Source organism: Triticum aestivum, chromosome 3D (assembly GCF_018294505.1).
Source record: "Triticum aestivum cultivar Chinese Spring chromosome 3D, IWGSC CS RefSeq v2.1, whole genome shotgun sequence".
NCBI lineage: Eukaryota > Viridiplantae > Streptophyta > Magnoliopsida > Poales > Poaceae > Triticum > Triticum aestivum.
Window position 1 is genome coordinate 256,201,489 of NC_057802.1, and position 23,554 is coordinate 256,225,042.

General features: G+C 44.6%; 1 protein-coding gene across 3 annotated transcripts; it reads right to left on the reverse strand.

Moving 5' to 3' along the window:
• Positions 1-9,028: 9,028 nt before the first annotated feature.
• On the reverse strand, positions 9,029-17,455 carry LOC123078347 (DEAD-box ATP-dependent RNA helicase 15). Of its 3 annotated transcripts, XM_044500826.1 has the most exons (13): positions 17,295-17,455; positions 17,154-17,209; positions 16,944-17,064; positions 16,739-16,839; positions 15,639-15,811; positions 15,317-15,548; positions 15,068-15,186; positions 14,359-14,415; positions 14,073-14,257; positions 9,656-9,800; positions 9,495-9,578; positions 9,345-9,408; positions 9,029-9,230 (listed from the first exon to the last, which is right to left on the reverse strand). In XM_044500826.1, exons 3-13 carry the CDS (start codon positions 17,057-17,059, stop codon positions 9,220-9,222), a joined length of 1,287 nt encoding a protein of 428 aa, XP_044356761.1. In that variant the 5' UTR covers positions 17,060-17,064; positions 17,154-17,209; positions 17,295-17,455; the 3' UTR covers positions 9,029-9,219. The 3 variants fall into 3 exon arrangements, with proteins under 3 accessions (XP_044356761.1, XP_044356760.1, XP_044356762.1); XM_044500825.1 differs by having other exon boundaries at positions 17,154-17,396; XM_044500827.1 differs by lacking the exons at positions 17,154-17,209; positions 17,295-17,455 and having other exon boundaries at positions 15,639-15,933.
• Positions 17,456-23,554: the final 6,099 nt, after the last annotated feature.

The window sequence follows — 23,554 nt, forward strand, 5'->3', positions numbered from 1 at the left end:
TTTCAAAGTCTTTTGTGAAACACCTGAACAACTGGGGATGAGCGGATACTCGATAAGTGCGAGGAATTATCCGTAGGGGGTATTCATTAGGCAAGAACTGCAGGGCAGTAAGCTCGAAGGATTCTCAAAACAACGGAGAGCAGTTCGGGGTATCTTGTAATAACAAGATCAATGGGATTGAATGTAGGCAAGTGTGTTCAGTTATCCATACAGATAGTAGTGGTAGGGAATTTGCAAAAGCGGTCGGCACAAGCGTCTCGGGAAAACAACGAATAGCATCTTCGGAACCTTCTGGTGCACCAAGCAATCATCTGGAGTGAGGGGCTCTCCGGGAGGAAGTAGTTACGAGAACCTAGAGTCAGAGTTAGTAAAATCATTTCACCCGAATAGAAGAGAGATTAGAGTTCCAGAGTATAGGTCGAGAAATAAAAGATCCTAATACCACCCAATGGCGACGTGGGCCCATAAGCCGCACAGCCATGTTAGTAAAAGTTTTGCAATGTCTAGACTCGACTTCGGCCAAGGAGTGTGGAAGGGGATTCCTACAGGCAGTCGGCTCTGATACCAACTTGTGACGCCCCCGATTCAATCATACACTAATCATGCACGCAAACGTGTACGATCAAGATCAGGGACTCACGGGAAGATATCACAACACAACTCTAAAAACGTAAATAAGTCATACAAGCATCATAATACAAGCCAGGGGCCTCGAGGGCTCGAATACAAGTGCTCGATCATAGACGAGTCAGCGGAAGCAACAATATCTGAGTACAGGCATAAGTTAAACAAGTTGCCATAAGATGGCTAGCACAAACTGGGATACAGATCGAAAGAGGCGCAGGCCTCCTGCCTGGGATCCTCCTAAACTACTCCTGGTCATCGTCAGCGGCCTGAACGTAGTAGTAGGCACCTCCGGTGTAGTAGGAGTCGTCGTCGACGGTGGCGTCTGGCTCCTGGGCTCCAGCATCTGGTTGCGACAACCAGGAAGAAAGGAAAGGGGAAAAGGGGGAGAAAAGCAACCGTGAGTACTCATCCAAAGTACTCGCAAGCAAGGAGCTACACTACATATGCATGGGTATATGTGTAAAGGGCCATATCGGTGGACTGAACTGCAGAATGCCAGAATAAGAGGGGGATAGCTAATCCTGTCGAAGACTACGCTTCTGGCCACCTCCATCTTGCAGTATGTAGAAGAGAGTAGATGGTAAGTTCACCAAGTAGCATCGCATAATACAATCCTACCTGGCGATCCCCTCCTCGTCGCCCTGTTAGAGAGCGATCACCGGGTTATATCTGGCACTTGGAAGGGTGTGTTTTATTAAGTATCCGGTTCTAGTTGTCATAAGGTCAAGGTACAACTCCGGGTCGTCCTGTTACCGAAGATCACGGCTATTCGAATAGATAAACTTCCCTGCAGGGGTGCACCACATAACCCAACACGCTCGATCCCATTTGGCCGGACACACTTTCCTGGGTCATGCCCGGCCTCGGAAGATCAACACGTCGCAGCCCTACCTAGGCACAACAGAGAGGTCAGCACGCCGGTCTAAATCCTATGGCGCAGGGGTCTGGGCCCATCGCCCATTGCACACCTGCACGTTGCGAGGGCGGCCGGAAGCAGAACTAGCCCCCTTAATACAAGAGCAGGCTTACGTTCCAATCCGGCGCGCGCCGCTCAGTCGCTGACGTCACGAAGGCTTCGCCTGATACCACGACGTCGAGTGCCCATAACTGTTCCCGCGTAGTTGGTTAGTGTGTATAGACCAAATGGCCAGACTCAGATCAAATACCAGAAACTCGTTAAGCGTGTTATTTTAAAGTAACCGCGGACGCCGATCAGGGCCAGGCCCACCTCTCTCCTAGGTGGTCTCAACCTGCCCTGTCGCTCCGCCTCAAAGTAACAGTCGGGGGCCGTCGGGAACCCAGGCCCACCTCTACCGGGATGGAGCCACCTGCCCCTTCAGCCCCCATCTCTGAACAGTATCATAAGTAATGTAACAGTATAAAGTATATAGCATATGCCCGTGATCACCTCCCGAGGTGATCACGGCCCAGTAGTATAGCATGGCAGACAGACAAGAGTGTAGGGCCACTGATGGAACACTAGCATCCTATACTATGTAGTAGGATAGAAGGTAAGGGTAACAACTGTAGCAACAATGACAGGCTATGCATCAGAATAGGATTAACCGAAAGCAGTAACATGCTACACTACTCTAATGCAAGCAGTAGAGAGAAGGAATAGGCAATATATGGTGATCAGGGGGGCTTGCCTGGAAGCTCAGCCGAGAAGGAGGGGTCATCAACACCGTAGTCGAACTGGGGCTCGCCGGCAGTCTCAGGGTCTACCGGAAAGAAGTAACGGAGGGGGAACACAATAAATAATAGAGCAATCAAAGCAACACAAGGCATAACATGGCAATACGCGGTGCTAGGGGTGACCTAACACGGTAGTAAATGATACTGGTGAAGGGGGGAAACATCCGGGAAAGTATTCCCGATGTTTCGCGTTTTCGGACAGTCGAACCAGAGGGGGATTGTTGCATGTTCGCTATGCCAGGGACGTGTGGCGAATGATCGGACTGTGTATTCGGATTCATCTCGTTTTTCTGAGCAACTTTCGTGTATAAAACTTTTTCATCCGAGCTACGGTTATTTTTCTATGAATTATCAAAGTTTTAATCATTTCTCAAATATTCTTAATTCGAATTTAAAAAGCAACATTACTTTTGTCACCTAGTACACCTCTAGTCATAGTCTATTACATGTGGGGACAGGGGGTAGTCATCAGTTAACTAGTCAAGGTTGACTAGTCAACAGGGTCAATGTGGGGCCCATATGTCAATGACACCAATTTTACATTTTCCTTTAATTGGATAATTACAGGTGGGGGGCCACATGTCATATGCTAGCATATAACCTAAACAATTATTATATAACCTAACTAATCTAGATTAGCCTAAACAAATTAACACATGGCCGGCCACCCACACAGAACACGCACGCGCACACACGGCCATGGCAAAGCAATGAGTAGCAGCAGAAGTAAGAGGAGCGACCGCGGCTAAATAGCATCAGCGATGGCAACAGCTAAGTGAGCAGCGATAGCACCGGCAAGCAGCAGTGCAGCCGCAAAAGCATAGCAGCAGCAGCTAGCAAAGCAAAGCAGCGAGCAGCAGTACAGAGGAGCAGCGGCACAACAGCAACAGCACTAATCAGAGCAGGGGTCGCGGGCGGTTGGCCGCGACGAGCAGCGGCACTAGCGGGCAGGAGCGGCAGTGACGGACGGGCACGCGCGGGCGGGGCAAGTTGCAGCGGCGTCCCACAGCGAGCGGGAGCGGCTGTAGCGGAGTCGGCACGGGGGCGCGCCTGGTCACGGCAAGGCGCTGGCGGGCGGAGCCTCGGGCAGTGGATGGGGCGCGGCCTAGCGCGGGATGCAGCAGGGGCGAGGCTCGGGCGAACGCGGCGTGCAGAGGCACTAGGTAGCAGCTGCAGCAGAGAGCAGACGCGCGCACATCGACGTGGCCAAGGAAGAACTCGGGGACAGCGGTCGCGACTACGTCGATGACGGAGAAGGGAAGAAGGGGAAGACTAGCAGGGAGCAGGCGATCTATCGGAGAGGCGGAGGAGGGGTGGAACCTCACCAACGTTGCTAAGAAGGCCCGGGGAGGACTTGCTGGAGCGGTCGACGACGACGGCCAGCGGACGAAGACGAGGAAGACGGGGCCGATCCAGCGATGTTGTGGATTCCGGCTCGCGTTCTTGAGCGTAGACGAAGCAGAGGAGCTTGTCGGTGATGTCAGACGCCGTCTCGGTCGGTGGGGACAACGGGGAGCACGTGGGCGAGGGGATCCATGGCGTCAGTGGCTCGACGATGCGTGAGGAAGAAGATGGAGGCGCGAGGGGGGGAGTGATAAGGTTATGGCGCCCTAGGGTTCAAGGGGAGGGGCATCGGGGACTTGTAGGTGAGGGGAGCCGGGGATGGTTGCCACCGCGGCCATGGCACCGTGGATGGCTGCCACCGCCCCCCTCCTGTTCCTGTAGCGAGTAGAAAGGGATTGCAGGGGTGGGCTGGGCCTCCCCAACCACTTGGGCCAAAGCCCGGTAGATTAGGTTCTATTTCTTTTATTAGTATTTTCCCTTTTATCTTTTCAGCTTTTGTTTTTTTCCTTGTTTGCATTTTTTAATTAGATAGCAAAACGTTTCTTTTGCCCATCATATTTGGCAAATAATTCAACGACAATATTCTGGAGTGGCTCGCAAAGTTTGGGGACATTTAGAAAACTTTAAATATTTTTAGAAAATGAAAAGTTCAAGTGATTTGCTGTTGATCCACTTAATTAATTCTCAGGGGCATTTTTGGGGATCCAAATGAGGTTGACTTCTACATGATAAATACTTAGGGATTATTTGCAAAATTATGAACTGTTTTGTTTGCACTTTTGAAAATGTAAATTTTGACTTGCATTACAAAGTGAATTTTGAATTTGATTTTTGACAAGTGGCAACTTGCAAAGTAATTATGATGGCATGGCCACCATTAGGGGACGATTACTGTAGTTGAACTACCGGGGTGTTACACAGGTCCATCTTAAACTTCTTGATGTAACACTCCAGATCCTGGCGATACACCAGCTAAGGTTAAAACTTCGTTTTGCTGATAGGTGCTCCATCCTTAGTTGATATCTCCTGCCTTAGGGTTTTCTTGACAAAAACTTTGAGTTTTAACGCTCCATGTTCCAGTCTTTCTGCGACACACCTTGATCTCGGGTATTGACAGCTTCAATAGTCTGACAAATTCTATAAGGGTAGCTTTCCTAGGTCATACCAATCTGAAAATTCTTCAGAGCCTTCACATTCTCCTAGTATTCGGAATCTTCAACCGTTGTAGTTTCCATTGCACGGTAAAATCCTCTTTATTCCGAAATGGTCTTAGTTGTCCGATATCTTGTACTTCTTGGAGTGGTCTCATCACTTGAATCCTCGCGTGGTCAAAAGGGGAAAGGGGTTTAGTCTAACTAAAAGGGAATGTTTTGATAAAGTTTAGAAAAGAAGAGAGGTAAAAGATCTTTTTGAAAAATAAAGTTTTAGAGAAATCTTTCCTATGGGCTTGCCAGTTTATAGGGGTCACGTCCTACAGTCAACATGTGCTCTGATACCATCTTGTAGCGACCCGACCCGAATGGATAAGGTCTCTGTGCTTAAGTGTCATCCCTGGATCGGTATGCTGACACACACAGTACTCGAGGATTTATAACAAAGGTAAATCACATGTATAAAGTAACGTAAATACTATTACCTCAATCCAAATAGCGGAAGTAACAACAAGGTTGTGGATTCCCATCAACACCAACGGCAAAGTTGAGTGTAGAAATCGTAACCCTAACGTATCACTTACTCGTCATGAGAATCCTGTAACATGAGACGTTGCAGCCATATAGGTCAGTACATTGAATGTACTGGCAATTTCACACTGTAGAGCAATGTTGAATAATGGCTATCACTACATGCATATTTGGCTGGTGGAGGCTCTAAGTTTAAGTTTTGCATAAAGCTAATTTTTTTCCTACAACAAAGGAATATGTTTTATTTAACTACAAAGTTTGTTGAAAATATTGAGAAGGTTCCCCCAACTCAATCCCAAAATAATAGTTATAACCCAACAACTTATTTAAGTAATGTGATGAGATCAGTCAAATAATTCAAATACCAGATACTCAAGATGTCCATTACCGGGGACACGGCTAATCATGATTAGTTTATACACTCTGCCGAGGTTTGCGCACTTTTCCCCACAAAACTCGATCTCCTCCGTTGTATTTCTCGCATTGCATGATGTTTGAGAAACGGATGACCGAGACACAGTCTTTCCGAAGAGGTCCCCTTAACCGATAGATAGGCAGGTACACCTACAATCCCCTACATCTGCTAGCCCATCATTGAAAGGATTCCCACAACTTACTCAACTATGCCAGAGCCCATAATGGCTTGTGGCTGCACACGGAAGTTTCTAGCATGAATAATCTTATGATCCCTTTGAGCCTGGGTGGCATTCCATAGGGTGATCACACGGGTACTCCAGGATCCCCTTGGGCAAGCACTGGGTATCCAGGTGCCCGGGCAAACCACTGGTGCTCCAGGGTGCCCCAACCAATCCACCCAGATGTGTATTAAAATAGCCACCTTAAGTTAAACCTTAGTTAACAATAACTCTCACATCTTTCATGAATTCTCTCAAAACCAAACCACGTCTACGAGCATAGCATAGCAGTATAAGCATAACGTAGTAACACCCAAGGTTTGAATGTAAGGCAATAGGTTCCTACCTCATCAACTACTTCCTAATACCCACATGTTATCAATCCTACTCATGAAATGTTTAGGGATAAGACTAATGCATAAAAAGTGGGTAATGAAGGGATATGATCAAAGTGTGAACTTGCTTTGTACTGTTGATGAAGATGATTCGCACTCATAACTCCTGATAGTTCTACTCGTCACACTCCGTTCAATTTATTGTAAGCAAGTAATAGTAACCACATATAAGTAATCATGCAAAAGAATCGAAGAAAAGATCTCGGAAAACTTCGAAAACAAACAATTAACTCTTGCAACAGAAAACAATTTCTAACAGTACCAAAATTAAGTGAATTTGGCCTTATCAGAAAGTTTAGGTCAAAAGCTTCAATTAGCAAAAAGAATCAATTAATTCGGAGTTATAGAACTCGAGTTATGAACAAAATGAATATGAATCTGAACAAATTTCGAAATTTGAAAATTTCAAAAGTTGATATGACAGCTTCACTGGATAGGTGAAAACAAGACGAAACTATAGGCGCTGGTTTCATCTAATTTAGATGAATGAGTAAAAATTTTTGGCTATTTGAAAATTAAGGGCCAAGTTGTTTTACGGAAGAAAAATATATATGACTAAAAGAATAGGTCTAATGTATAAATACAGAGACTAAATGTTAATCTAATTATTCTACCTTACTAGTCTAGAAATAATAAACTACAGAAGTGAGTATCTTTTTTTCGTTTTTTAATAAGGTAGAGAAAAGTTGTCTCCTCATGTAGTTTTTTTATAAGGTTGAGAAAAGGTATCTTTCTTCGGAGAGAGGAGACAATATTTTGGTTTGACTAGATTCATTACATGTAGTTTGTTTGTTTTTTTAAGAAACGGAAAAAGAAAAACTGAATAACGAAAATAAAAATAAAATTTTGTATAGGCATATTATATATCAAAATTTTCAGAAAAAGATTTCTACAGCATGAACATTTTCTCAGTGGCAAATAAAATCCACAAAAATTTAAATAAAGCAAACACTGCTACTAGTTTATTTAAAAACCAAATAAAAATATTTTAAAATACCAAAATAAGTTCAAATTTATCTCTCTCCATTTTTCTATTGTAGGGAATCATTTTACCCTATTTTCCATATATTTTATTTTTGGATAAAAATAATTTGAATAAAACCAAATAACTCCAAATTGAAAATAATTTTAAAGGGACTTTAAATTTGATTCTTTTAAACTTCCAACTCATATTTCATACGATTTGAAGAAGTCATTTTATCTTCTCTCATGAAAATCATTAAGTTGCATAAAGTTTTCAAATTTGAAATATTTCCAAATGAAATTCAAATATTTTCAAAACCTTTTTTCATTTAATTAAATGGAAGAAGTAATATCATCTTCACTCTAGGGTTTTGTGATGAAATGAATTTGAATTCATGAAGATTATAAATGCAAGATGAAAGTTTGGGAAAGTCATTTCATTCCCTCTCATCAACTTTCAAAAGTTTCACATTTCACTCAATTTCAATTCAACCACACCACAATCAAACAAACAATCAAAACTATTTATTTAATATAACATTCCAAAATATAGAATTTTGGGATGTTACAACAATCTGCCGGAGCGGCAGCTTTTGACAAACAATTGTTATTACTTTGCTTGTGACTATCCTGCGTTTGGACACTATAATAGAGAAGTAAATAAGGTTGCTCATGAGCTTGCTAGGTTGGCTAGATTGGCTTAGAGTTTTGATTGGTTTTTGGAGCCTTTGATGAATTATATCCCTCCACATAAACGATGTTATTTGAAATGAATGAACTTGTGTTTTTTATTTTAAAAAATAAATCCATCTGTATGCAGTTCGGATTGGTGTAACTGAGAGTTAAGCCACCATGTTGGGAAGCTGTGTAGCACAGTTGGATTTACACCGGCAGTGTTGGCTGTGCAGTATGAACCACACTTTCTTGTTTGAGCTCAAACGCAGGAGCTGGACCACACTTTCTTGTTTGAGCTCAAACGCAGGAGCAGGACCACACTCCCAGTAGTTGTACTCCTTCCGTTCCGAATTACTTGTCTTGGATTTGTCTAGATACATCCGTATCTAGGTTCATTTTAGTGCTAGATACATCCGTATCTAGACAAATCTAAGACAAGTAATTCAGAACGAAGGGAGTAGTTGTTTAGCATGAGCACCATCTAACCCAACAACAGATGGTGCTCATGCTAAACAACAACTACTGGGGGTACCGTGGCAATAAGTCAGCTACATTGTAAAGCCAGACAGCAAGCCTCGTCGACAAGGACTTTAGCCACCTTTGAGAGCCAATCTGAAACCATTCTCTCAAGCATTCACATACAAGCAGCTTTGCATTACATCCACAATTAATTTGTACTAGAGCTGCGACAATTAATTTGGATCCAGAGCACAAATTCAAGTGAAATTCAATCAGATGTTAGTATAAAAGAAAATTAGTAAGTGAAAGTGCTAAAAGAAAAATAACATAAGAATGGGGAAAACCGGTGCACGTAACTCCTGATTGCACAGGTTCCGGGTAACCGTCCGACCAATTTGGGTCTCTTGTACGCAGTCTTTCCCTACATTTCAGCAAGGCTGTTTCCAGGACCCAAAGCCGTGACTCATGGTCACAAGGCAACAACTTTACAGCTGCGCCGAGGCCCCCCTTCCAAAACTAACATAAGAATGTCCTAATAATATGCTCACAAACATGATGAACACCAACATCTTGAATAGGTTCCTTAACAACCATAAGTCTGAGTACTACAACAAAATACTCAGCAGATTCAATCGCTGATTAAGTACAACTAGAGCATCTCTAACATCAAAGTTTATGTAACCCAATAGAAATGTAAAGGTGCTGTGTCTGAAAAGCAAACCCTCCTAGCCACCACTTGGATCTTCAAGATGGCACTGGCAATTGTAGTTGATAATACGGGATCAGGTGTTGGGGATTCAAGAAACAACACTATATAGGTATCAAAACACGCCAATGCACCACTTGATCTAGACAACAAGACTACTTACTGTATGTTGAAGTGTCGATCTGCTCAGGCAGCTCCTTGATGTCGACCTCAAACCTTTCTTGCACCTTCAAATAAAATATGTATGAAATTTCAGTTAGGCTGCACTACACTCATCATACCAAATAAGTATATATATATCAGTTATACAAACCTGATTGAGGACGTCAGAGTCAGAGGCAGAAGCAACAAATGTTATTGCAAGCCCTTTGGTTCCAAAACGCCCAGCCCTTCCAACCTGTGGAGGTGGACCATGTTATGTTAGCCAGAGATAAGAACACCCAATCACAATCAGTAGGGCAAAGTTAAAATTACCCTGTGCAAGTATGTATCAGCAGAATCAGGCATGTCATAGTTTATGACAATATTGACACGCTCAATATCAATCCCCCTGCCAACCAAATCCGTAGCCACAAGGATCCTCTTGTGCCCTTCCTTGAAGTTCTTATACCGGGTCAACCTATCCAAGAACCAATATTAGATAAACTCAGGAACAAATACTAAAAACTGAAAAATAAAGAAAAACGCAAATGCTCCCGACGATTACAAGTCATGATAGCTGCTGGGTTCCAACTCGAAGGCTAGTCTGTAATTAATCACCTAGCTAGTACTCAAAGCCGTGTTGTAGACTGATTGACTAGTCTTTATAATTAGTAGCCTATACTATACTAATGCAACAGCAAAGCCTTATAGTCCCAAACAAGTCGGGGTAGACTAGAGTTGAAACCCATAACATCTAAAAACCTAGTCATGGTTTTGGCACATGGATGGCTAACTTCCACACACCCCTGTCCATGGCTAGGTTCTTTGGTGATATCCCAGTCCTTCAGATCTATCTTTACGGACTCCTCCCATGTCAAGTCTAGTCTACCCCGACCTCTCTTGACATTATCAGCACGATTTCCGCTATACACCGGCACCTCTTCTGGAGGCTTGTGTTGCATATGCCCAAACCATCTCAGGCAACGTTGGACAAGCTTCTCTTATAATGGTGCTACCCCAACTCTATCGCATATATCATCATTCCGGACCCGATCCTTTCTTGTGTGGCCACATATCCATCTCAACATGCGCATTTCTGCTACACCAAACTGTTGCACACGTCGCCTTTTAGTTGGACAACATTCTACACCACACAACATCGTAGACCAAATCGCCTTCCTATAAAACCTGACTTTTAGGCCTAGTTTGGCAACACAGTTTTTGCAAAACCATAGTATTACAAAACCTCGGTATTTTAATGTGTGGGCAATAAATACTTTAGTTTCTAAAAACCGTAGTTTTTCTCAGTTTTGGTAAAACTGTGGAGGCGTTTGGCAAATGGCAGTTTTATTAAGTTTCTCTGAATTTGAACAATTGTTCTGTCATTGCATGGATAATCTTGACGATACCTACAGCCGAACCTAACTCGGCTGCACCCACGGCCGGATCAACTCGTGCTAACGGCTGCCGTATGCATGTTGGGCATGAGCACGTTCTTTGTAGATGCTAGGATACATAGTCGAGTTATCTCTTGTGATCCATCAAAGATGGAGCGTTGTGACAGGCACTGAAGGTGCAGCTCGTGCGTCTAGAAGTGATCAGAAGCTACACACCCCTGTAAGAATCACCTCCGCGTGCACATGTTTCCGGCCGGTGCTAAGTCATCCGTACGTGTACGCACACCTCTGGCCAGATAGATCTATTGTCTAGCAAGTATGGGTCATAAGATGATGGACTCAGAGAGACCAATGAGCCAGCGTTTCTCAGTTTTTAAAAAAGAGGACCCAACCTCTTTTTCAAATACTACAAAAATACCACAGTTTTAGAGATACTATGGTTTGTTAGGCTGCAGTGTTTTTTTTATCCAAACACCTCAAAGTATTTAATACTGAAGTTTTCTCAGAAACCACAGTATTCCTAGAAAACTTCAAAAATACTTAGCTCCCAAACGCACCCTAGCTTTTGTGGCACTCTCTTCTCACAGAGGACACCAGAAGCTTGGCGCCCCACATTGGCACTCTCTTCATCGATTTCGTCATCCTTTTGCAGGCATAGACCCCAAATATCGAAAGGTATCCTTCTAAAGTACCACCTGCCCATCAAGACCATAGAAGTACCACCTCCTCTTTGTGCCTAGTAGTACTAAAACCGCACCTCATGTACTCAGTTTTAGTTCTACTAAGCCTAAAACTTTTTTATTCCAAAGTCAATCTCCACAGCTCTAACTTTCTATTAACCCCCATCCAATTATCGTCAACTAGCAAACTAATAGCATGATCTAAATTCTCAAATCATCCAAACAACAACAACAAAGCCTTTAGTCCCAAACAAGTTGGGGTAGGCTCTCAAATCATCCAAATATAGGAACAATTACTGAAAGCTGAAAAATAAAAAAAAACTGCGACTGTACATCATAATACTACCAATGCTAGTCATAGTGTTGAGACGAGTTGCTGGGGGTAACAACTAAAAGGCTAGTCTATAATTAGTCACCGAGCTAGTTGTCAAAGTTGTGTTGCTGACTGAAAAACTAGTCTACTATTAGTCCTCTATTAACTGCAAAAACGTCTTACATTTCGTTACAGAGGTAGTACTAAAATATATGAGGACAGCAGACCATTGTTTCGTAAATAATAAAGGCTAATCTTACAAACAACAAAAATCCACGACAATCTATATCTATATCTATACCTACTAATAAAGCAAGGTGATATTCTTGGTTTCATCCCGCCTATGTGATTTTATTGGTTTCAGACACCTTCTCAGATTTTTTTTATCCGTGCACCAATATTATTTTTATTTTTACTATCTGAGTCTGAGGTGTTACTAATTTTTTACTATTATATTTTGCACATATGGGTAATGGAAAAAATATGTGGTGTTCGTGGGGTTCGAACTCAAGATCTCACCTCTCACCATTATGATATCAACCAGTTGAGCTAGGTATCAATTGTGCTAGGAAAAAAGGGCTATATACTTACACGCACATGGTATTGGGCCAGAAAATTCTTTGTGTCAGTATTGAATTGTCCCACATCGCTTTTTGACACCCCATCACACCAATTTATACAAGTCTATGAATTGGAATCAATAAGCCGCCTCAACAAGTGGGTCCCAATGGCTCACAAATATAAGCAGAAAGGAATCTAATAATTAAAAAAAGGAATAAATTCCGCTCGGATGTGCAAGAAGGAAAGGAAGAAATGAAAGAAGGAAATAAATCCCACTATTATGAGCAGTTGAGCATGAAGGAAATAATTGAAGGAGAAATAAATCCTGCAGTTATGAGCAGTTGAGAATTAAATAAATTCCGCTCCTACGAGTAGGAAAAGCAAGGAAGGAAAAGAATTGGAAGGAAGGAAATTTAAAGAGGAAATAAATTGGTCAAATTTAGATGAAGGAAAAAAGAATAAGAAAGAAGGAATAAAATCCCACGACCCCTTGAGCACCAACCCCGTCCTCCGCTCAGTGCCATCCCAGCTGAGCATGCTCTGATTTAAGTTGTCATGAATTGTTTCGCAAAAAATAAGGAATGTGATGAATTACTCAAGTAGTGGTCCGTACGTGGAAGTCCAACATACATATATTGCTAATAACATCTACGGTGATGATCATAGCAAAGTTCAGGACGGAAAGTAGATAGTGGCAGCGTGTGGGCTCGAATCATGGGAGTATGCTTAACCAAGTCGCTCAGTCATAATACAAGTTCGTGTGTTGGCAGTTCTCTCTGTTCCACATGGCTGCAGCTTACTATTTTAGTATGTCACTGCAGTACTGGTTAGTATTTTGGAACATGAAATTGTTCATCCTAATCTCCAGCATTTTTCTACAGCAAATCCTTTCAAGACAATGAAATATTTAAGAGAAATAATGGTCACAATAAACATGGGCCTATTTGGTTATGAGATAAAATAAGTGATGCTAGCTATCCTACATCTTTTTCCATATTTTATTACCTTGCATAATTAGTACTTGGGCAGCCTACTTATGTTGTTTTTACTCCTAAAGGAATGAAGGAGAGTCAGGAAGGAACTAAAGAGGAATGAGAATGAGGTGCAGTGCACCGGATGAGTGGGCTAATTAAACCAGATTTATGACATGCACACTCTAATGAGATTGAGAGGAAGACCCCCCATTTAAATCGGAAGTACTTTGCACACGACACTTCGTGGAGGAAATCTGGACGATGTCCATCTTAAAAGGTTTGATTTGCAAAAAAATGGAATCCAACGGGTGAGTTGATCCACGTTCAAATTTCGGCTGGGAATTGGCCGTCCCTGTAGCAGTGCCCCATTTAAATGGGACTGTGGCTGCATGAGATAAAGAAAGACACCGAGATAAAAAAACAGAGAGGGCTGTGGCATATAAAACAGATGTACTATTCGTCTAATTTCCCGTTCTCGATAGAAAAACAAAATCTTATGCCAACTCAATCCCTTGGAGGTGCTCATAGAGGTAGGGTGTGTGTTTATAATGGTGAGTGTATTCTCGTGTATGTGAGCGAGTTCGATTGTACTGTGTTAAAAAAGGCTTTTTCATGATATTGTTCTTCTTAACCTCAGCATGCGCCTTTTTGTCGCCGCTGGGTGGCATCGCACGAACGTCGTCGTGCCGCTCTGGTGAACTTTTTGACGGACATATGCTAATTTTCTCTCCCGTTGCAACGCGCAGGCATTTGTGCTAGTCAGAACATAATATGATAAACAAAACTAGAAAGGACTATGCTGGGAACGAATTAGAGAAGACATACCTCTCCTCCTGTGTCATTCCCGAATGTATGCAGATCGCAGGAAAATTGCATTCACAGAGCAGCCTGTTAAGTTCTGAAGCTCTACCAACACTTTTAACAAATATCACAATTTGGTTGAAGTCGAGCGCATCTAAGAGATCATTCAATTTCCGATTCTTCTCCGCCTCACTTAGTTTAATATAGTGCTGGAATCACGGCAAAAATGTTGACGCGGTTGATAAAGAATGAGGTTGATACGAGATGAATAAACAAAATGTACAAATGGCTAGTGGATAGTTCACTATACCTGAACTAGACCATGAAGGGTCAGTTTAGCCTCATCATCAACATAAATTTCCATGGGCTGTAAGGTGACAAATGACGAAGATATTAGAATTCTGGCAACAATGTAACTCTAGCCACTCCAAACGAATGGCATATCATTTCTTCACTTTGTATGAATTTTCAGCCTCCACCAGGAGCTTCATTTATGCACGATTGGCACTGCAATTTGTGAAACCATAGCCAACACGTTTTGCAACAGTGCTTTGCCATAAGGTTTACGGTAAAGAGAATTCTGCTTCGTCTGCCTTCACCATGAGAACGGTAGGAGAACCAGAAGCAGTTTACTCCAATCCAACGGAAACCAAAAGTGTGGAGGCCACAGAAAACTGGAGAAAACGCCCACTGGACTTAAAACCTCTAAGACATCGGTGCCCTACCAACCCAATTCTCATGTTCTTCCTGAATGTTTCACAATTCACATCAAGAACAAAAGACTTCATTCAATCGCAGCCCATTGGAATGTGCACAGATACCAATTGACAGACCAAGGTGGAAGTAGCTGAATAACTCAATCCACCAAAAACGATCAATATGATCAGCAAGCAACCAGCAATCCTACTGACAACAAATTACCACCTCTCCTAACTATGTACGAGCATAACCACCAGAAGGGAGGAAGGTTTTAAATAGGAAGAAGCACTGGAGAAATGAGGTAGGCCGCATGACATTACATCTTGCATAAATTTCTTGCAAACCGGGCGAATCTCCTTGCTGAGTGTTGCTGAAAACATCATCACTTGTTTCTCATGGGGTGTCATCTTGAAGATCTCCTGGACATCTCTACGCATGTCTGAAGAATATAACATAGGTTAGTACCACAGCTCTGAACTACAGAAAAACAGGCATATAAACAGAAACTTATGCTGAAGTGAACTGAACTATTATAAACATTGAAAAATGGCCTGGAACCAGCAGCCTACCAAGTGAATCAAGCATCTTGTCACATTCATCAAGAATGAAATGCCTCACATTCTTCAATGAAAGGTCCTTGTCTCTAGCCAGAGCTAGGATCCTTCCAGGTGTGCCAACCACAATGTGAGGACATTCATTCTTCAACAAATCCTTGTGTTTTTTTATGTGAACGCCACCATAGAAGACAGCAACTTTTGTTTCTGACAGGTACTTGCTAAACCTCTCGAATTCATTGCAAATCTACAATATATATTAAGTAAAAAGGACAATTAGCATCAGCAGGCATATCTGACATTGATAGAATAAAAATGAAAAAATATGTATGCAAACCTGGTATGCTAACTCTCGTGTATGGCATAACACAAGTGCAGCTACTTGCCCAGCAACCGGATCAATCTGCTGGAGAGTTGAGAGGACAAAAACAGCAGTCTTGCCCATCCCAGATTTTGCTTGACAGATGACATCCATTCCGAGAATGGCTTGAGGGATGCATTCATGTTGCACTGATGTGGAGCCAAACAAAATAGGAGTAGCACCAGTGAGAAATATTTAACCTTCTGGGCCCATTAATGGAGAGTTTTACCATATCCTCTCCTCCGACCGAAAATGTCAGAAGAAATTATACCTGCACATCAGCAAAACAGGGACAGTCACAATGGGACATACTTAACATATAACAAACTAAAAGATGGATGTTCAAATATGCTTGATTTGATTTTGTATTAGAACTATCAGATCATGGGAAACAATTTCTTGTTCTTGGCCCAGTTATATGATTTGCACTTATCCTTCATCATGCTAGCATGTTCGGTTCTTAGCATGTTAACTGTCCTTAAAAGAAAATCTACTATAAGAACTGAGTGCATAAGTGCTTTGATGCCTGGGGCATGTATTCAAATATATGCAGGTGAGGATCTCAGCTAACAGAATAACTCAGAAGTAGCACCTCACGGGGAAGAGTAAAAAAAATGAAACAAGTGATTCTTATTTTTTGTCTTTCGTTCTCTGTTGAATGTAACAATAATCTTATACTGACCAAAAGGTGTCACTTCAGCTACGAATCTAATCAAGCAAAGCTAAGATGTGTCCATAACAGGGGTTATGAAAAACAATAGCATGCTGTGTTCTCTTTCCCTCCGTCTATTTTCTTTTTAGAAATGCAGTTTTGGTTGAATCTCTGTATAAGCATTCTTGTAATTATCACAACCAGTGCACTGGTCTCGGCTCTGAATCCATAACAATAAAACCGGATCACCGTTGGCAGTGCAATTACGACTCGAGCTATCAACTATATGTCTATATGTGCTCAACAAACAAATAATTGCTTTCCCACAACAAAAAAACAAACAAATAATTGCAATTCAAGAGTCCACTGCGTATTATTCATGTAGATCCAATTCTGATGGCTCTAAATTTTTTTAAGAACTTGCCTTCGGAAGGATGCTCAAACCCGCAGTCCTGGATCGCACGGAGCAGCTCTGGCTTGAGCAGGAAGTCCCTGAACCCTGAGCTGTGGATTCCCACGTAACCCCTGTCCAAACACCACAAACCATGCCAGGTGAGATGAGATCCCTCGACCACGAACCCTAGCAAGAAAAGTAAAAACTACTAGATAGAAGCATCGACGGCACGCACTTCTTGACGACGTCGACGGAAGGGTTGGCGGCTGCGCCGTCGACGGCGTTCTCCACCTCCTCGTCGTAGTCGACGAGATCCTCCTCGTACACCTCGGCGTCCTTGGCTTCTCCCATCGCGGCTGCGATTAGCAACAGTGGTTAAGCACCGCCGAGACGCGAATCCGACAAAGTTAGCATCGCAACAGCAAAGCAACCACAAAGCACCAACCTCAGGATCTCAGACAAGGAGGAGAGGAGACCGTGGTATTTCGAGGAGCGAGGAGGCTGCAAAGAGAGAAATCAGAGTTTTACGGCTGCATGCGCAGGGTCAAACGCGTGCGGTGCTGGATTCGGGATCTAGGGTTCTTGCCTCTTGGGGCGTACGACCTAGGTAGCACGTATTTGGGACTGCTGCGACTATGCGGGAGGGGGCAGAGCACTTTGGGTGTGTTCTGTTTGAGGATTTGTCGCAACAAGATGGGTTGGACCCGTACCTTAGGGCAGCTCCGACGGTGGGCACCAAGTGGGCCGGCCCATGCTGCCCGCCGAGGAACGTTTTGTATGTGGGTCGTAACCCTCGAAAATAAAGCGGGCCGTGACATGTCGGCGCGCAGGTCGGCACCCTGCACGGCACACTTTTTTAAAACACTGACACATACGCTTTAGGTCTTCCAATGCAAATGTGCTTAGATAAGATGAGTTTTCTAGAAAAATGAGGTGCTAAGTATATTAGATGTCTTAGAAACTCAATTCTTCAATGCATAGGTGCTAGGCTTCCTTCATTTAGTTAGTTGTAGACTCAGAATTATGCTTCCATCTAAGAACACGCGTTTAGCACCGTTTTTTTCTTGGTCACCGAAGTACTCTCTCTTCTTAATTAGCATGTCACATCAGATTTTATGCCTACTTGACAGTCTTAGCACATGTGCATGGTGAAGCATTGGGAGGGACCTTATACATACATATATACACTTACCTTATAAACGCATGCACGCACGCACACTTTTTTTTATGAGCAGATTCGAGAGATTGAGCCGGCACATAATCTTAACATTAACAAAGTCGCCACATATGCCTCCATAGTCAACAGGAACATCTATTCCCACTGAATGCACATCATCAAAGGCCTGAAATAAATCCAGAAAAATATGAGAACCGGTATCAAGTCTAGGCACACTTATTAAAGTGTTGGTCTGTGGCATGTTTAGCCTCAATGGGTTGTGCGGAAACATTTATTCCTAATTGCTCAATACTTTGATAAATTCAAAAAAAATCATGAAAGAATACAGAAAAAAAAATGAGGCAAAGTGTCATGTGGGATAAATCATGAGCTTTATTAGTGGTTGCTTCATTAAAGCATTTCATCTCCCAAAAAGAAAAAGTTACTACAAAGCCACGCTTTAAACTATAAAATGAAAAAAATACAAAGACTATAAGTATGCAATGGTAGGGAAGCTCTTCGGGTGGGTCTTATTCGCCGCATCAGAGATGGCACAACCACTAAAGGGCCAGTTCTTTTGTAGCTTTTTTCAGCTTCTGGTCAAATTAAGCTAAAAGCCCAAAAGAACTCGAACTGAGGTGTTGGGCTTAGCTTATTTCCACGGCCTCCTCCTTCACGATGAAAATAAGCTGGGGGTAGACCAGCTCCGCGCAGAAGCCACTTACAAACGAAGCGGTATACGTCATTGCCCTTGAAGCTGGCGCAAATTACTGCCAGATTGCCACCGCGTGACCTGCCAGTCTGCCACAGACGAGGAGGAGAGCTCTCCCGATAGGGTTTCCGCCGCCGCCGCCACTCGAGCCGCCTGCAGCGGTCATCCGCGCCGGAGGTTCTGCCGCCGCACGTCCTCCCCCAGTTCCTCCGTCGCCGCTGCCATCGATGGGGGTAGGCGTCCCGCCGCCTCATGTCCTCCTCCAGTCCTTCCGCCGCCGCTGCCATCGACGGGGATGGGCGTCCTGCCGCCTCAGGTCCTCCGGCGCCCCCGCCATTCGTGCACCCTCACCGTTCGTCCGCTGGCCGCCGAATGTCGAGGCCGCGTCGCAGGTGGCCGGGAGCCCGAGCCCAGGCAGGAGTATCCCGTTCGATCCACCGGCGCGCGGACGCCGGCGAGCTCCGAAGCGGTGGCGCAGGTGGCCTCCGGCATGTGAGACGACTGGCAGAACCGAGGAAGGACCTCCGGCGAGCACGCCTTTCCCCTGCGTCTCCGTTTTCTGTACATTGAGATGTGAAATTGTTTGATCCATTTTGCTGTACATTGAGATCTCAAATTTGATTGATCCATTTTCTGTACATTGAGATGTGAAATTGTTTGATCCATTTTCTGTACATTCAGATCTCAAATTTGATTGATCCATTTTCTGCACATTGAGATCTCAAATTATAGTTCAAGGGTATTATAGACAATTCACGTGACATATGAGAAAATAAGCTCAATGACAGAAACTAAAAAGAACTGGATAGCTTATTTTCATGGGCTTATTTCCACAGCAGCTTATCCTGGACTTATTTCCACAGCAGCTTATTTCCAGAGAGCTGCTCAAAAGAACTGGCCCAAAGTGTGGCATGACAATTGGATTGCGAGCACCATGTCTTTGAGGCCGGTGGCTCGTATTTCTAAGCATCTGGTGCACCTAGTTGTGGACGTGATTGTGGAGGACACAGGTAACTCGGATGACGATCTAGTCCGGTGAGTTTTCATCCCTTCTGATGTTGATGCTATTTTTTATTTTATTTTTGAGGAAAGGGAGAGCTTCATTCATATCAGTAAGTTTGAGTTACAATCAGAAGCAATTACATGCTTCGAAGCTTGTGGCACATCAGCTAATAGAAGGAAATCCTCATTCACTCTATCATAGGCAGCAAGCTCATTGTGACACCCAAAAAATTTAATTGGATTTTTCAAACTTTTAAATTTTTACTTGACTTGAGGGAGGTGATTTAAAATTTTTCCTCAAAAGAAACCCTCCTTTCAAAATATTTTTTTATGGCAAGAGTTTTATTTGGATTCACCCAAGACTTGATGTTGGTCTTGGAGGTTCTTTCTTTTATTTGGACTCAAACCAAAATGTTTTTCTCTTGGAAAAATGCCTTTTGAATATTTCTTTGAAAAAGGCCCTATAGCTTTTGGAATGATCCTTTGCCACTTTCAAAAATTCCTCTTGCCATGACCCAAGGGTAAATCCCCTCCCTTAAACCTTCCCTCACCTTTGGATCATGATTTGCATCAAATCCAGCAAGTTGAACCTCCCCATATGATTATTTTCCATTTAAATCTCATCAAAACAATTTCTGCCTTCTATTCTAGCCCTTGGAGATTTACAAAGGAGCTACCATTTCTGTTTTGATTTTTGCCCCCAAACCAATTTCCCTCCCTAGTCCTTTGAACCCTCAACCAAGATCCATGAAGATCCACTGGTCTTCAGTTCAAATTTTTCAAACTATACTTGCTGCAAGTTTGGACCAGATTTGCCAAATTTGATGAAATTCATTCAAATCCTTCTCCAAAAATTCTGAGAAAAATCAGGCAGCCTCTGGGTGCATTGAGTGGTCACCTCACCAAGTCCCAGCTCCAGAAAAAAAAATTCTTCATGCCATATCATTATGTCGAACACCTGCAGGGCATTGTCAATGTCAAGTTCAGTAAATTCAGAGTGCAGTTCAGAAGCTGCTGTCGTTTTCTTCAGAACATCTCCTCGATCTCGCCAGTAACCGCGTTGGCACCTTGCTCCCCGTCCCCTCCCCCTTGTCCCTGCGCCGCACGAACGCCTGGACGCTTGCGGGCGTCGGCGACGAGCTGGAGGAGGTGCGCCGCCCCGTGATCGACGCCAGCGGCGGCTTTGCGGCCGCCAGAGAGAGGCGCGGCGCAGACGGCGCCACCCAGCGTCGCCCAAGCCACCGGAGATCGCCGCGTGGTCTTCCACTCCCCAGAACGCGCTGCCACTCTCGTCGTGAACCGCTGGGCGCGGAGCGCGCTCTCTGCCGCCGTCGTGCCCGTACGGCCGCCCCGTCGAGGACCAGCGCCATTACGCCAAGCCCGACCCAGTTTAGCAGTGGAACGGCACCAGTAAACCTCCCTGATGCTGCCTGGCCACTCAAACCCCCTGCTCAACCACTGCCTCGCCGTAATCGCTCGCCGGAGATTTCCCGTTCACGACCACCCCCTCGATCCGCCTATAAATAGAGGCCCCGAGCTTCAACTCGAACCCACACCACCTCTGCACTCCACCTAGACCACACCAAGCCACTGGAAGAGCCCCGAGGGAGCTTTCTTCCCCGACTCCGGCCGCCGCGACCCGCCACGGGATCCAGCTCGATTCGCTCCCGTGCGTGCACCTCCACCCTTCAACTCTTGCCAGTAGCTTCCCTATGCATCCACTCTCCTGACCCGCGCTTCAATTCGGAGTTTGCAGCACCCACCGGAGTTCTCCACCATCACCCGAGCCGCCGTCCGCCGGAGAAAGTGTCGCCGTCGACGTGGTGCTCCCCGTCGGTCGAGTCCACCACCCACCGACGCGGAAGGACACGCTGAAGCTCTTGGTACACTCCGATCTCCCTGTCTCGCCGTGGTTCGACGCCGGCGACCACCGCAGTCTTCGGGCGCCGGCGAACTTTTTTAAACCTGACATGTGGACCCCCCTGTCAACCTCTATTCTCCTCTCCCTCGAAACGTTTTCTGTTGGCGCCTTCGGGCAAATACGTTTTCCCTTTTGAGCTGGCGCGTTTCTTTCCGAAGCGTTTTCTGTTTTCTCAGTTAAGCCCCTGGAACTTCTCTGTTTCATTACACATGAGTCCCTGGACAGAAACCTTTATAACTTTTTAATAAAAAGTGATTTTTGAGTGATTCTTTTTTTGTCAGTCTTGTATTTTTGTCTAGTTTTTTATGGAATTTATTTGGAAAAATTTTGGAACAACTTTGACCGTACACTAATCATGCACGCAAATGTGTACGATCAGGATCAGGGACTCACGGGAAGATATCACAACACAACTCTAAAACATAAATAAGTCATACAAGCATCATAATACAAGCCAGGGGCCTCGAGGGCTCGAATACAAGTGCTCGATCATAGACGAGTCAGCGGAAGCAACAATATCTGAGTACAGACATAAGTTAAACAAGTTTGCCTTAAGAAGGCTAGCACAAAAGTAGCAACGATCGAAAAGGCAAGGCCTCCTGCCTGGGATCCTCCTAACTACTCCTGGTCGTCGTCAGCGGCCTGCACGTAGTAGTAGGCACCTCCAGTGTCGTAGGTGTCGTCGTCGACGGTGGCGTCTGGCTCCTGGACTCCAACATCTGGTTGCGACAACCAGATAGAAAGGAAAGGGGGAAAAGAGGGAGAGAGGCAACCGTGAGTACTCATCCAAAGTACTCGCAAGCAAGGAGCTACACTACATATGCATGGGTATATGTGTAAAGGGGCATATCAGTGGACTGAACTGCAGAATGCCAGAATAAAAGGGGGATAGCTAGTCATGTCGAAGACTACGCTTCTGGTCATCTCCATCTTGCAGCATGTAGAAGAGAGTAGATTGAAGTCCTCCAAGTAGCATCGCATAGCATAATCCTACCCGGCGATCCCCTCCTCGTCGCCCTGTTAGAGAGCGATCACCGGGTTGTATCTGGCACTTGGAAGGGTGTATTTTATTCAGTATCCAGTTCTAGTTGTCATAAGGTCAAGGTACAACTCCGGGTCGTCCTTTTACCGAGGGACACGGCTATTCGAATAGATAAACTTCCCTGCAGGGGTGCACCACATAACCCAACACGCTCGATCCCATTTGGCCGGACACACTTTTCTGGGTCATGCCCGGCCTCGTAAGATCAACACGTCGCAGCCCCACCTAGGCTCAACAGAGAGGTCAGCACGCCGGTCTAAACCTATGCGCGCAGGGGTCTGGGCCCATCGCCCTATGCACACCTGCACGTTGCGTACGCGGCCGGAAGCAGACCTAGCCCCTTAATACAAGCGCGAGCTTACGGTCCAATGCGGCGCGCGCCACTCAGTCGCTGACGTCAAAAGAGCTTCGGCTGATACCACGACGTCGGGATACCCATAACTACTCCCACGTAGATGGTTAGTGCGTATAGACCAAATGGCCAGACTCAGATCAAATACCAAGATCTCGTTAAGCGTGTTAAGTAACCGCGAACGCCGACCAGGGCCAGGCCCACCTCTCACCTAGGTGGTCTCAACCTGCCCTGTCGCTCCGCCACAAAGTAACAGTCGGGGGCCGTCAGGAACCCAGGCCCACCTCTACCGGGGTGGAGCCACCTGTCCTTTCAGCCCCCTCATCAGAATCACTTGCGGGTACTCCTCGAGCCGACCCGACTTTAGTCACCACATGTGTCATGTATATAATGTATATAGTATATACCCTGATCACCTCCCGAAGTGATCACGGCCCAGTAGTATAGCATGGCAGACGGACAAGAGTGTAGGGCCACTGATGGAACACTAGCATCCTATACTAAGCAGTAGGATAGCAGGTAAGGGTAACAACTGTAGCAACAATGACAGGCTATGCATCAGGATAGGATTACGGAAAGCAGTAACATGCTACACTACTCTAATGCAAGCAGTATAGAGAAGAATAGGCGATATCTGGTGATCAAGGGGGGGCTTGCCTGA